Source organism: Oncorhynchus keta, chromosome 26 (genome assembly GCF_023373465.1).
Source record: "Oncorhynchus keta strain PuntledgeMale-10-30-2019 chromosome 26, Oket_V2, whole genome shotgun sequence".
NCBI classification, from domain to species: Eukaryota; Metazoa; Chordata; class Actinopteri; order Salmoniformes; family Salmonidae; genus Oncorhynchus; species Oncorhynchus keta.
Window position 1 is genome coordinate 10,838,006 of NC_068446.1, and position 13,931 is coordinate 10,851,936.

General features: G+C 44.5%; 1 protein-coding gene across 5 annotated transcripts in view; it reads right to left on the minus strand.

Annotated features, from left to right (window-relative positions):
- Window positions 1–13,931, minus strand: part of LOC118358914 (potassium voltage-gated channel subfamily C member 1-like) — a 133,871-nt gene that overhangs the window by 30,834 nt on the left and 89,106 nt on the right. For 4 of the 5 annotated variants that reach the window (XM_052480223.1, XM_052480222.1, XM_052480220.1 and 1 more), the window contains exon 3: window positions 10,737–10,940. In XM_052480223.1, coding sequence (XP_052336183.1) covers window positions 10,737–10,940 — 204 coding nt within the window. Of the gene's footprint in view, window positions 1–7,902; window positions 8,019–10,736; window positions 10,941–13,931 lie in introns of those variants that run through there. The other variant, XM_052480225.1, reaches the window with a different exon arrangement.

Genomic DNA, 13,931 nt, shown 5'->3' on the forward strand with positions numbered 1-13,931 from the left:
CATGCTAGATTACGAGACTTAAATTATAGATCGGCAGGTAAGGGTGTTCTCGAGCGGCTAGATGTTCTTTACCATTCGGCCATCAGATTTGCCACCAATGCTCCTTATAGGACACATCACTGCACTCTATACTCCTCTGTAAACTGATCATCTCTATATACCCGTCGTAAGTCCCACTGGTTGATGCTTATTTATTAAACCTTCTTAGTCCTCATTCCCGCCTATCTGAGATATCTACTGCAGCCCTCATCCTCCACATACAACACCTGTTCTGCCAGTTACATTCTGTTAAAGGTCCCCAAAGAGCACACATCCCTGTGTAGCTCCACTTTTCAGTTCACTGCAGCTAGCGACTGGAACGAACTGCAACAAACACTCAAACTGGACAGTTTTATCTCAATCTCTTCATTCAAAGACTCACGTGGACACTCTTAATGACAGTTGTGGCTGCTTTGCGTGATGTATTGTTGTCCCTACCTTCTTGCCCTTTGTGCTGTTGTCTGTGCCCAATAATGTTTGTACCATGTTTTGTACTGCTACCATGTTGTGTTGCTACCATGTTGTGTTGCTACCATGTTGTGTTGCTACCATGTTGTGTTGCTACCATGTTGTTGTCATGTAGTGTTGCTCCGTACCATGCTGTGTTGTCATGTGTTGCTGCCTTGCTATGTTGTGGTCTTAGGTCTCTCTTTATGTAGTGTTGTGTTGTCTCTCTTGACGTGATGTGCGTTCTGTCCTATATTTATTACTTATTTTTTGTATTTTTATACCCAGCCCGTCCCCGCAGGAGGCCTTTTGCCTTTTGGTAGGCCGTCATTGTAAATAAGAATTTGTTCTTGACTGACTTGCCTAGTTAAATAAAGGTTCAATAAAATAAAGTATATCCAAGTCTATTTGTTGACATTATGCATAATCGTGCCTGCTTGATTTTGCATACAGTATTTTCACCTGCTGATTCTAAAAGACATCCTATTGGTTTAGATCGAGGGGGGTTGAGCGCGTATTGTCAGGTACAGCATCATTTTTTTTTTAGATTAGCTGTTGTTCAATGGTCAATATTAGCAATATAAGTGCAATATTATCTTTGTCTTTGATCTGCAGTTTTAACCTCACTGCAGCACATACCCAGCTATATAGACCTCCAGGGGAGAAAGGGAGTGGGAGAGGGGGGTACAAAGTGGCAAAGAGACAAAGAGGGAGAGGGAGAGTGAGAAGCAGAGAGAGAAATAGGGAGAGGGGAAGAGAGAGAGAGACAGAACACCATTGTGGAACGGCATCTCCTTCTGTCCATCAATGATTCCGAGTGCAGCACAGAGAGAGCAACAGCCTAATGGCGGTGGTGCTTTGTGTCTACGGGGGGAAATCAATGGTAGAAGAGATCAACTGGAACAGCGCACATGAGAGAGATTAATTGAACAGACCACTAATTCTAAACAAACCCACTCCAGTCAAATATGGCACCCTATTCCCTATATTGTGCACTACTTTTAACCAGTGCACATTGAGGGTAGTTAACTGCATAGGGAATAGGGTGCCATTTTGGAAGCACTCCTGGACTACTCCAGTGTTTTAAAAGCAGAGAGCCTGACAGACCGTAAGTGCCACTCAAGCTGCTCTCAGGGGAACACTTTGGTCCTGGATCAGCTCTTACAGGACAAAGGCACTCTGCTCCACTAGGAAACCTTAGGGAGGAGATTCACCCTGGCCCCGGATCAGCTCTTACAGGACAAAGCCACTTTGCTCCAATAAGAGTCCTGAGGGCTGATGCTGCACTGCTGTCTGCTGTCTGCTTTAGGGTTAATAGGGATAGGATTTGTCTTTCGCCAAATAATACATTCTAATTAATAGTACATGATGAGAATAAAAAGAAAAATAGTAAAATGATAAACAAACACTGTAGAATAAATAATAATAATAATAATACAACTTGAACTCAGTGCATTGTGGGAGCATGGTTTGATGACTACATGTAGTATTATCTGATTTGATTACTTACTAGTACAACATATTTACATATTATTAAAATTAAAGAATTATTTTAATAATCTAACCCAGAATGCTTTGCACAAACGTCCCAGAATGCTCTCTTCCACTGTTTCCTTGGCAATAGTGGGAAATAAGGAAAAAAAGGAGACACAGAATGAGAGAGAGAGAGAGTATGAGAGGAAAGGAGGGGAAAATAAAATAAAACTCACAAGAAAACCCCACAGTACATTAACAGACAGGAAACTAATAACCACCAATAAACAAATTATACACACATCATTGTACATAAAACACAACACAATATCCACACACACCCTCAAACACACCAATTACACTATTACAACTATACAATATTTATCACAGGAAAATATTAAATAGAGAGGGAGAGAAAGGCTGCTTCCCAATATGTCCTTTCTCCTGAAGTGTAAGCTTGTGCTTCCCCCAGCGCATTTGAAAAGCATTGGACAGAGTTTCCACCATATGTTTGAGGCATACCAATCTTTTTCTTTTAAATCCATGAGAGGGAGTGAACAAGTGCACACTTCAGGAGTCAGGAAAGATATTGGGATGCAGGGTATATACATAAGGAGCCCAAGCCTCCAAGTTTTAACCTCTCCTGTCCTCTGCACTTTAGCATTTGTCAACAGAGGTCAAAGCTGCACGTGTTATAAAATAAACCACAATAAAATAAAGCCATTAACCAGCAGAACCACTCTGGGCACAGAAACAAATGAGAAGCGCCAGAAGGAGGAGGAGGAGGAAGAAGAAGGGGAGGTTTAAAGCACTATATCCCACTTTAAAAGCGGAAGGCCGGCAGCCATTTTGGGGCGCTTTTGGAGGATGTCTTTTTTTGCTTTTAGAGTGTGGATGAAGCTTCTATTATTATTATTACAGGGCCGTCAGCGGCTGTGGCTCAACACACTAACCACCACTAACACCAGTCAGCTCGTCACCACAGACCGTACGGCTACTACCGTCACTTACCTAGCACTGCAAGTAGCTGTCTGTCTGTCTGTCTGTCTGTCTGTCTGTCTGTCTGTCTGTCTGTCTGTCTGTCTGTCTGTCTGTCTGTCTGTCTGTCTGGTCCGTCTGATGGTTGGTCCGTCTGATGGTTGGTCCGTCTGATGGTTGGTCCGTCTGTCGGTCTGGTTGTAAGTCTGTCTGTTGGTTGGTGGGTCGGTCTGACTGTCTGTCTGTCTGCTTGTAAATCAGTCTGTCTGCCAGTCTGTCTGTCTGTCTGTCTGCCAGTCTGTCTGTCTGTCTGTCTGTCTGTCTGTCTGTCTGTCTGCCAGTCTGTCTGTCTGTCTGCCAGTCTGTCTGTCTGTCTGCCAGTCTGTCTGTCTGTCTGCCAGTCTATCTATCTGTCTGTCTGCCAGTCTGTCTGTGTCTGTGTGTAACACTGTGTGTGTGGAGGGGTGCGCTATACACCTGCCCAGTGCCGGTAAGCCATTCATTCCCAAAGTGTGTACAGTATCTAGACTAGACCTATATGTTTTGATCTCGCCTGGCCTCAGTGCTCTCCCACTAAAAGACACACCTTAAAAAGCACTAGATGGGGCGGCAGGATAGCCTAGTGGTTAGAGCGTTGGACTAGTAACCGGAAGGTTGCAAGTTCAAACCCCCGAGCTGACAAGGTACAAATCTGTCGTTCTGCCCCTGAATAGGCATACCCTGAATAGGCATACCCACTGTTCCTAGGCCGTCATTGAAAATAAGAATTTGTTCTTAACACACTTGCCTAGTTAAATAAAGGTTAAAATAATAAAATAATAAAAACTTGTGAACAGTGTTTCAGCACAGCCAAATGCATCCCCCACTCCAGCCACTAACATTCATAGGTCTACTGCTGTATAGACTACGTCAGCTTGAGTCAATGCCACTCGTATAGGGACATTTGTGGTGATTAGGGAGCAGGCATAAGATCTGATCCAGAGTCAGTCTTGGTTTAGGGTTGTAAAGGAGAATGGAGAGGACTGACTCTGGACTAGCACATAGGGCCTGGGCACCCCCCTGGTACTGTGATGAAACAATGTTTTGGTCACCTCAGAGTGGAGGGCAATTCCAGAAAGGGAGAGAAGTAACCAGCTTTCACTTCAAGAAATGAACCATAACACACCAGTGGCCTTTACTCTGCTACCAGTTTATATAGACACAAACATGTTAACACTGATTTGGTTTAATCATCTGGATTTAAATGAGTCACAGTTTTTTCTCTCAGAATTCTCCAATTGTGTATGGGATTATACAGTATCCTGGATTTGTGTATTGTTTGTGTGACTGGTTGTACACGGCTAAACATGGCAGTTGTACTGGTGTCTCTGAGTAAGGCGAGAGGAGACACCAGAGTAAAGAGCCACAGGAGTGAGAAGAGGACACGGCAACACAAAACAAGAACGACAACAAAAACACAGGGAGCACAAAGGAAAACACAGGACACACCACGGACAGACGGACGGACAGAGACCGGGGAGAGGACAGTGACAGACAGACAGACAGACAAGTGTAACACAGAGCAACAAGAGCCGACATACAAACGCATGACACGACACAACCTGAGGAGGGAGACAACAACAGACACGTCAGAAGACATGGCCCCCCTCACAACCCCACCCTCCTCTCCATGGTGGTCCTAACACACATACTCACAAACGCACACACTCATTGCAGAGAACAGAGGGCTAGCATCGCAGCCGACACACACACACACACACACACACACACACACACACACACACACACACACACACACACACACACACACACACACACACACACACACACACACACACACACACACACACACACACACACACACACACACACACACACACACACACACACATATACACACAGAACTAACCGATGGACTGAGGGACATCCACAGCCAAACACATGTACCGTAGCTCATTCACAACCACAGACTCCCGATCAGAATCTTGTGTTATGTTGGTAGCGTTGTGTAGTGGTTTAATTGGTCAAATGGGTCATGAAGGGCTCAGTTTATGGTGTGTAACAGGGCTCTAAGACGGGGAGTCGAGGGGTAGGCTTCAAGTACATGTGGTGAGAAATCCTGTGTGTTGTGTGTGTGTGGAGGAGTTCTGAGAGGGTGAATTTGAATGGAGGCCTGGGCTGAGATCGCAGGCGAGGTCTCTGGGAAGGAGGGAAGGAAGGATGGAGGGAGGGAAGAGATGAGGAGGGGGAGGTGGGGGTGGCCATCATATCGCTCACATCACGTTACATAACGCCATTTAGCCTCCCATTGCACAATTAAGCCCGGCTCCTCTCTTTCTTCCTCTCTTTCTCCCTCTATTGGATCCAATGAGTCATGTAGGTCTAATCGGCCCCATTCGCTCAGGGCACATTCTCTCACCCCTCAGTGGAAAACGGTTGTGGCGTTTTGGTGGTGAGAGAGAGAGAGAGAGAGGAGAAGGTTGAGTAAGAGCGAGAGAAGAGAGAGAGAATAGAGAGTGGGGGAGAGAGAGAGGACTACACTGGTCTGCAGGAACTGAGAGGGGGTTTGGGGTCATCCGGAGGGCAGAAATGGAGGTTGTGCGTCTGTCTGTGTGTGTAATGTAAGGTTAAGTGCAGAACTGAATGTAATTGACCAAAGGCTAAGCCATAGTTGGGGTTGAACTGTGTTAAATGTGGGTAAACACATACATTTCCAAACATACGTTGATGTACACTGCCCTCCTGAATGATTGTCACCCTAGGCAAATATGAAGAAAAAAGACTGTGAATGTCATTGTTTATCAGCTTTAATTTACACTCAAAATATCATATGAATCTGACCTGTAATTGAGTTTTTTTTTAACATTTAAAAATAATAATAAAAATTCATCAAAAAATAATAATTTTATTCAAAAACATGCTTGTCACAATTATTGGCACCCCTAGAAATTCTTAGGAACAAAATCGAATTAATGTAAGGAATATTCCGGTTAAGATATTACTTTTTAAAGTTCATCTGACTCTTTGGGAACTCTTAAGTGGTCCTTCCATGACTTTCAATTTCACTTGGATGGCGACACACCAGCTAAACTCCCTTAGTCATAAATCAACATGGGAAAGGCCAGAGAACACACAAATGAAATAAGATTAAAAATACAATTTAAAAAAGTTGTTGACCTTTTACAAATCTGGCAATGGCTATAAAATGATAGCTACAACCCTGATAATACACATTTCCACTATTAGGGCAATAATTAAGAAATGAAAAACAACTGATGCAGTGATAATCCTGCTTGGAAGAGGACGCAAGTTTATTTTGACCCCACACAGAGTGAGAAGGACGGTTCAAGAGGCACGAAAATCTCCAAGGATCACAGTTGGAGAATTGCCAAAGTTGGCCACATCTTGGGGACACCAACTCTCAAAAACTACAATTAGATGCCACCTTTATGCCAACAAGTTATTTGGAAGGGTTGCCGCCTCTGCTGTCACCAAACTACAAACGTAAGTGCCTGGAGTTTGCTATATTTGCTATATATCTGTGATGTTGTGGGGATGTTTTACTTCCAAAGACCCTGGGAACCTTGTTAGGAAACATGGCATCATGGACTCCATCAAGCACCAGAATATTTTAGGCCAAAACCTGTCTGCCTCTACCAGGTGGCTAAAACGGGGTCGTCCGGCAGGACAACAATCCAAAGCATACCTCTGAATCCACACTAAAATGGTTCACTGACCACAGAATCAAGCTTTTGCAACGGCCATCCCAGTCCCCTGACCTAAACCCCATTGAAAACCTGTGGGGTGAGCTGAAGAGGAGAGCCCACAAGCGAGGACCGAGGACCCTGAAGGATCTGGAGAGTTTCTGTATGGAGGAATAGTCTCAAATCCCTTCCTATGTGTTTTCCCACCTCATCAAACATTATAGGAGATGACTCAGTGCCACGCCCTGACCTTAGAGAGCCTTTTTATTTCTCTATTTGGTTAGGTCGGGGTGTGATTTGGGTGGGCATTCTAGTTTTTCTATTTCTTTGTTGGCCGGGTATGGTTCCCAATCGGAGGCAGCTGTCTATCGTTGTCTCTGATTGGGGATCATACTTAGGCAGCCTTTTTTCCACTTTTAGTTTGTGGGATCTTGTTTTTGTGTAGTGCCTGTGAGCACTCCAGTCGTTTACATCTCGTTTGCTGTTTTTGTTGGCGAGTTTCATTTGAATAAACATGTGGAACTCTATGCACGCTGCGCCTTGGTCCGCTCATTACAACGAACGTGACACTCAGAGCTGTTATCTTGGCAATGGGAGGGTGCACCAAGTACTAAATGCAGGGGAGCCAATAATTGTGACATGCATGTTTATTAATAAAATATTTACTTATTGATGACCATTTGTTTTTCTTTGATCAATTTGAACTCAATTAAAGGTTCGATTCATATGATATTTTGAGTGGAAGATCAAGCTGATAAACAACAATTACATTTTTTCACTGCCTTCTTGAGTTCATACAGTATTCACCCAGGGTGCCAACAATTCATGAGGGCACTGTATGCATACACACAAACATGCACACACGCACCTGCGCACTCACACACACTCACACACATACGCACCCGCGCATGAACACGCACACAAACACATACGCACGTGCAGACCCCAGCACGAACACACATACATTTACCCTCCTACTCCACCATAATATACCATGAAAATGCTGAACCAAACCTTAAAGCTTTAAAGGAAGAAGCAATTAACTGTCATGCATTCTTAAACATACAACCTATTAAGAGTGTGTGTGTGTGTGTGTGTGGGGGGGGGCATATTACTTCATGTGTGTGTGTAATTTTCTATGGTTTGTGTGTGCGGATGTGTGGGCATGCACACGCTTGCCATGTTACTGTGTTACTGTGTGTTTGCTCATTGTGCTTTCAACCAAACTTCTGTATGTGTCTTTTGTGTTACCTCTGATTCGCTATGGTTTGATCCAGGAGGAGGCTGACTTTGCATTAAGGTCCTGCTGTAGCAGAGGCCCCTCCGGCTTGAACCACTCCTCTCCTGGAGGGGATGCCGGGCTGGCCGCTGCAGCGTCTGGTGTTTGTTGTGAGGGGAGTGTTGGAGTGGGGTTTGTAGAGGAGTGTATTTGGGATCGGGGACGTCGGGGGTAGGCCGGGCGGGGGGTTAGTTTTAGGTTGAGGTTCAAAATAGCAGGTGGAAGGGGTTGAATTGTTGGAGGTAGAACCATGGGGATGTCAGGTGAAAGAAGAAGCAGGTGAGTGGTACAAGGTAAATAAAAAAGATGTCCAGTGAGAAAGCATGGAGAAATGGAGGGCAGGGGGAGAGGAGGGGAGAGGAGGATGAATGGATGGGTGGAGCGATAGCAAGCAGACAGGGTGTGGAGAGGAGAGAGAGAGACAAAGAGGAAGAAAGCATGACCAATAAATGAGAGCCAGAATGAGAGCCACAATACAGATAGATAGATGATAGATACAGATAAATACTACATGACCAAAAGTATGACCAAAAGTATGTGGACACCTTCGAATAATAATAATATAATATATGCCATTTACAGACGCTTTTATCCAAAGCGACTTACAGTCTTCTCTACCAACTGAACATATCATACCAACATTTATGGGCATTAATATGGAGTTGGTCCCCCATTTTCTGCTAGGACAGCCTCCACTCTTCTGGGAAGGCTTTCCACTAGATGTTGGAACATTGTTGTGGAGACTTGCTTCCATTCAGCCACAGCGAGGTCGAGTACTGATGCTGAGCAACTAGGCCTGGCTCGCAGCCTGCGTTCCAATTCATCCCAAAGGTGTTCGATGGGGTTGAGGTCAGGGCTCTGTGAAGGTCAGTTCTTCCACACTGATCTCGACAAACCATTTCTGTTTGGACCTCACTTTGTGCACAGGGGCGGGGCATTGTCATGCTGAAACAGCAAATGGCCTTCCCCAAACTGCTGACACAAAGTTGGAAGCACAGAATCGTCTAGAATGTCATTGTATGGGGTAGTGTTAAGAATTCCCTTCACTGGAACGAAGCGGCCTGGCCCGAACCATGAAAAACAGCACCAGACCATTATTCCTAAGCATAATGGGCAGGTAGCCCCTCTGCCAGAGAACGAGTTTCCACTGCTCCAGAGTCCATGATGCCTAGCTTTACACCACTCCAGCCAACGCTTGGCATTGGCATGGTGATCTTAGGCCTGTGTGCGGCTGCTCGGCCATGGAAACCCATTTCATGAAGCTCTTAATGAACAGTTCTTGTGCTGACGTTGCTTCCAGAGGCAGTTTGGAACTCCGTAGTGAGTGTTGCAACTGAGGACAGACTATTTTTATGTGCTATGCTCTTTAGCACTGTGCAGTCTCATTCTGTGAGCTTGTGTGGCCTACCATTTGCTCCTAGTTTTCACTGCACAATAACAGCACTTACAGTTGACCGGGCAACTCTAGCAGGGCAGAAATTTGACAAACTGACTTGTTGGAAAGGTGGCATCCTATGACTGTGCCACATTGAAAGTCACTGAGCTCTTCATTAAGAACAGTCTACTGCCAATGTTTGTCTATGGCGATTGCATGGCTGTGTGCTCGATTTTATACACCTGTCAGCAATGTGTGACTTATTAAATAGGCAAATCCACTCATTTGAATGTGTGTCCACATACTTTTGTATATATAGTGTAGATAGATAGATAGGATAAATAGCATGACTACAGGCAGTAGAAGACAGATTGACAGCCAGATGCAGTGTGATAGCTATTCAGTCAGCGATCGTTCCGTACACAGATCTCATTTCAGAACAGGCTGTGAAAATGTGCATTAAAGCTGAAGAAAGAAAAAGCAGAGCTAAACCGGTGGGTTGAAATAGAATACCTGTAAGTGCATGTATGTCGAAAAACGATATAATTAATAATAATAATAAATGCCATTTAGCAGATGTTTTCATCCAAAGTGACATACAGTCATGTGTGCATTAATTTTACGTATGGGTGGTTGAACCCACTACACAGGCATTGCAAGCACCATGCTCAACCAACTGAGCTACAATGGAGCACTATTGATATGTACTGATATGTACTGATATGTACCAAACTCAGGCAATAATACCTATATGATATTTTACAACTCCAGTGTCCAGAACGGCATTAGAAAGCACCACAGCACATTTACATACACAGTAGTAGACGTGGGGTGCCAATGTAATTGAATACAGCATGTGGGAACTGGTCCAACAAAATATCAATCCATTGATATTTCACTTATGCCATAATGTGTCATAACCCAGTTCATATAGGAATGTCTGGAGCGTGAGACAGCTCAAAACAGCCTGTGGATATTGTGGGCGGGGTCTGTGACTGTCAGTCAAAATGATTGGTTATGAGAAATATGAGAAGGGGGAGGGGTCAGGGGAGAGGTGGTAGGGCAATACCTAGTGTTTCCGTAGTGTGTGTGTGTGTGTGTTGTGTGAATTGGAAGTCAAATAATTCCAAGAGATGCACTTGATTACATTTGCCTGGTACGATGGAACCAATGGAATAGTTTCAAAAACAAACAAAAAGCTGAATCAAACGCACCTCAAATACTGTTAAGTTTAATGAAAGTATTTGACCTAAGGTACTTGAACCAGCTCTGAAGTGTTTAGTTCTGTACGCGTTTGTGTGTGTGTGTGTATATGTGTGTATGGGAGTGTCATGAGCACACAGTGAGTGTTGAGCTGCTGAGTGTCGAGCTACTGAACCCTTGGGTATGGCGGAGTGCAGCCCCTGACTCTGACCCCGGCCCTGACCCTGTCCTGGCATACCTTTCCTCACGTTGCCGTCTGTAGCACGGAACTCTCCGGTACTGAGGAGGAAGCAGGCGCGGTCATGGGGATAGCGCTCACGGCTCCCGCCGGTGCCCAGACCCCCAGCAGCAGGACTCCTCTCCTCCCCAAGCACCATGTCTATGGTGGGGCAGTCTTCATTAGCCAGGGCTGCATTGGCCGCATCGCCATTCTGCTTGGAATCTGGAGGGGAGAGGAGGAGGGGGAAGAAGAGGGGGGATAGAGAGGGGAAGGAGGAGAAAGATAGGGGGGATGGGTCAGAGGGAGGGGGTAGACAAGGAGGCATGTAAGAAAAGGTAAGGAGGGTCGACAGAGAAGGGTGAGGAGGTGGGAGAGGGAAGAAAGGGTAGGGAGGGAGAGAAATTAGTAGGAAAGAAGAAAGATAAGGTGATTGGGTGGGGTGGAAGGAATGGTGGAAGGAGAAGGGTGGGAGAGAGATAAAGGGAGAGGTAAATGGATGGAGAGGCGAAAGAGAGAAAATATGTGGAAGGCAGGAGAGATAAAGTGAAGAGGAGGTAGAAAGAGGAGAAGGGGAGGAGGAAGAATGTGTAAGAAGAGGGGGGATAAATGGAGAGGAGAGAAGGCAGAGAAATAAATAAGTAGCAGGAAAAGGGGGGGTGGGGAAAGGTATGACAACAAGATCAATTAGGTTTAAGGTGAGATAATAAGAACAAGGAAGTAGAGAAGGACAGGAACGAAGAAGGAGACATAGAGGAGGGTGATGTGTGAGAACGAGAGAGGGGTAGGAAGATAGAGGGTTAAATTAATATAAGACGAGATGAGATTGTTAAAAGTGAGAGTGCGGGTTGTACACGGTGAAGACGGTGAGGCGAGAAGAAGGAAAAGGAGGCAAAGAGGGGGGAGAAGAACATCAGTGTCCTGTGATAGTCCTGCTCATCATGTGACCAAACCACTGCAGTGGAGGAGAGGAGGCAGGAGCCCAGCGTCTCCAGGTCCACACACACACAAGCACACACTGAGTTGAGCATCATTACATTAACACACACACACATTACAAAAGAGAGAGAGAGGGAGAGTGAGAGAAAGAGAGAAGGGGGAGGGCGAGAAAGAGAAGGGGAACTGAGAGATACAACAGAGTGTAGATACTCACATACATGCGCACTCGTACAAACACACACACTCGCGGTGAGATGCTGCGGGGTAACTTGTGCTTATAGCTTCCGACACAGCTGTCAAATCTAATTAGACTTGAGTTACTGCTCAACAATTTACAGAAATAACCCAGCGGGCCAAATCTTACAATGACACACAGAGAGACAGCGAGAGAGAAAAATTCAGTAAATAGCATATTACAGAGAGAGGGAAAGTGGTGAGAGAGGGAGAGAGGTGTGTATGTGTGTATATGTAAGTATGTGTACAGTATACGTCATTGAGCGAGTGTGTGTGTGTACCACCGTTGGATGCATTTTACCGCCGTATGATTGGTTAATAGGAATTCACCATTTTATTTCAATTTTCGCCCTGAAAACTGTCTGTAGCTGTCTGTAGCTCAGGCCCTGAAGCAAGGATATGCATATTTTTGGTACCATTTGAAATGTGTGGAAATTTGAAAGGAATGTAGGGTAATATAACACAATAGATCAGGTAAAAGATAATACAAAGAAAAAAACAACCGTTCTTTGTTATTTGTTTTGGTACAATCATTGTTGAAATGCAAGAGAAAGGACATAACGTATTATTCCAGCCCAGGTGTAATTCAGATTTTGGCCACTAGATGAAAGCAATGTATGTGCAAAGTGTATGACTGATCCACTGAACCATTGCATTTCTGTTCAAAATGTTGTATCATTTGTTTATTAATAACTTTCCATGTTCTAAACTGTGCACTCTCAAGCAATAGCATTCTTTCATTCATATTCTTTCACTATAATAGCTACTGTAAAGTGGACAGTGCAGTTAGATTAACAAGAATTTAAAGCTTTCTGCCAATTTCAGATATGTCTATGTCCTGGGAAATGTTCTTGTTACTTACAACCTCATGCTAGTCGCATTAGGTCCAGCCGGGGACCCACCAATCCTGAAGAAGTTTTAAGACCACCCAGGTGGTGAGGTCATGGTCAGTTGATCATGGTATGAGACATGTGAACATACCATTCATAGCTAGCTAATGAAGAGCTACGTTAAGAAATATCCTGTATTTTATTATTTTGTGTGCAAAACAAGACATGGTGTAAGGGTAAAAGGACTAAAATATGGCTTTTGCTGGAGTTCCTTCACCTCGAATGGACTGGGAGTCTACAAACTTACCCGATGCTTGGGAGTAAGTTCAAACAGCATGTGGAGCTAATGTTCGCGGGTCCTCTGAGGGAAAGAGAAGAGGAAAAGTTCAGCTACCTGCTCCTCTGTATCGGTGAAAAATGGAGAGATATTTACAACATGGACACTTACCGAGGCTGAATCAAAGGTACTGAAAACATACTACGATCGTTTTGAAGCATATGTTGTGCCGAAGACCAATACGATTTTCGCTAGGTACAAATTCGATGAGAAAGTACAGGGAGTTAGCGAATCGTCTGAACAGTTTGTGACTGAGCTGCGTCTGCTTGTGAAAGGCTGTGATTATGCAAACCGCGAATAAGATTACTCACTGTTAATGAGAGAGAAACTTTTGAATATTGGGTCTGAGCTAACGCCGGACATAGCCAGATCTCACGAGCGAGCACTGGCTCAGATGAAAACCATTTCGCGCGGCAGCACGAGCGCATCACGTGAACAAGCAGTGCGCCAGACATCAAAGCACACCTCCGGTGCACAGAGAGCGCTCCTCAGAACGTAGAGAGACATAACTCCAAAAACAGAGCGACACAGACTCAAAACGCCCCAAAACATGTGGATGCTGTGGATACAAAGTGTATGGCCAACAGGGAAATTGCCCAGCTGAAGGCAAACAGTGTACAAAATGTGTAAAATTGAGTCACTTTGCAAAAGTGTGCTGAACTTACCGTGGAAAAACAGTGAAGATAGTGTCAATTAAAGAGAAAAATGCTGATGAACTGTTTATTGATTCAGTGACACAGAAAAAACGAATATCAGAGACAGAAAAAGCCTTTGCTGACATTGAGATAGGAACACAAGGCACTGAGCTAAAGTTCAAACTAGACATTGGTGCACAAGTAAACATTATTCCTCTGAATAAGTACCGCAGCTTGACAT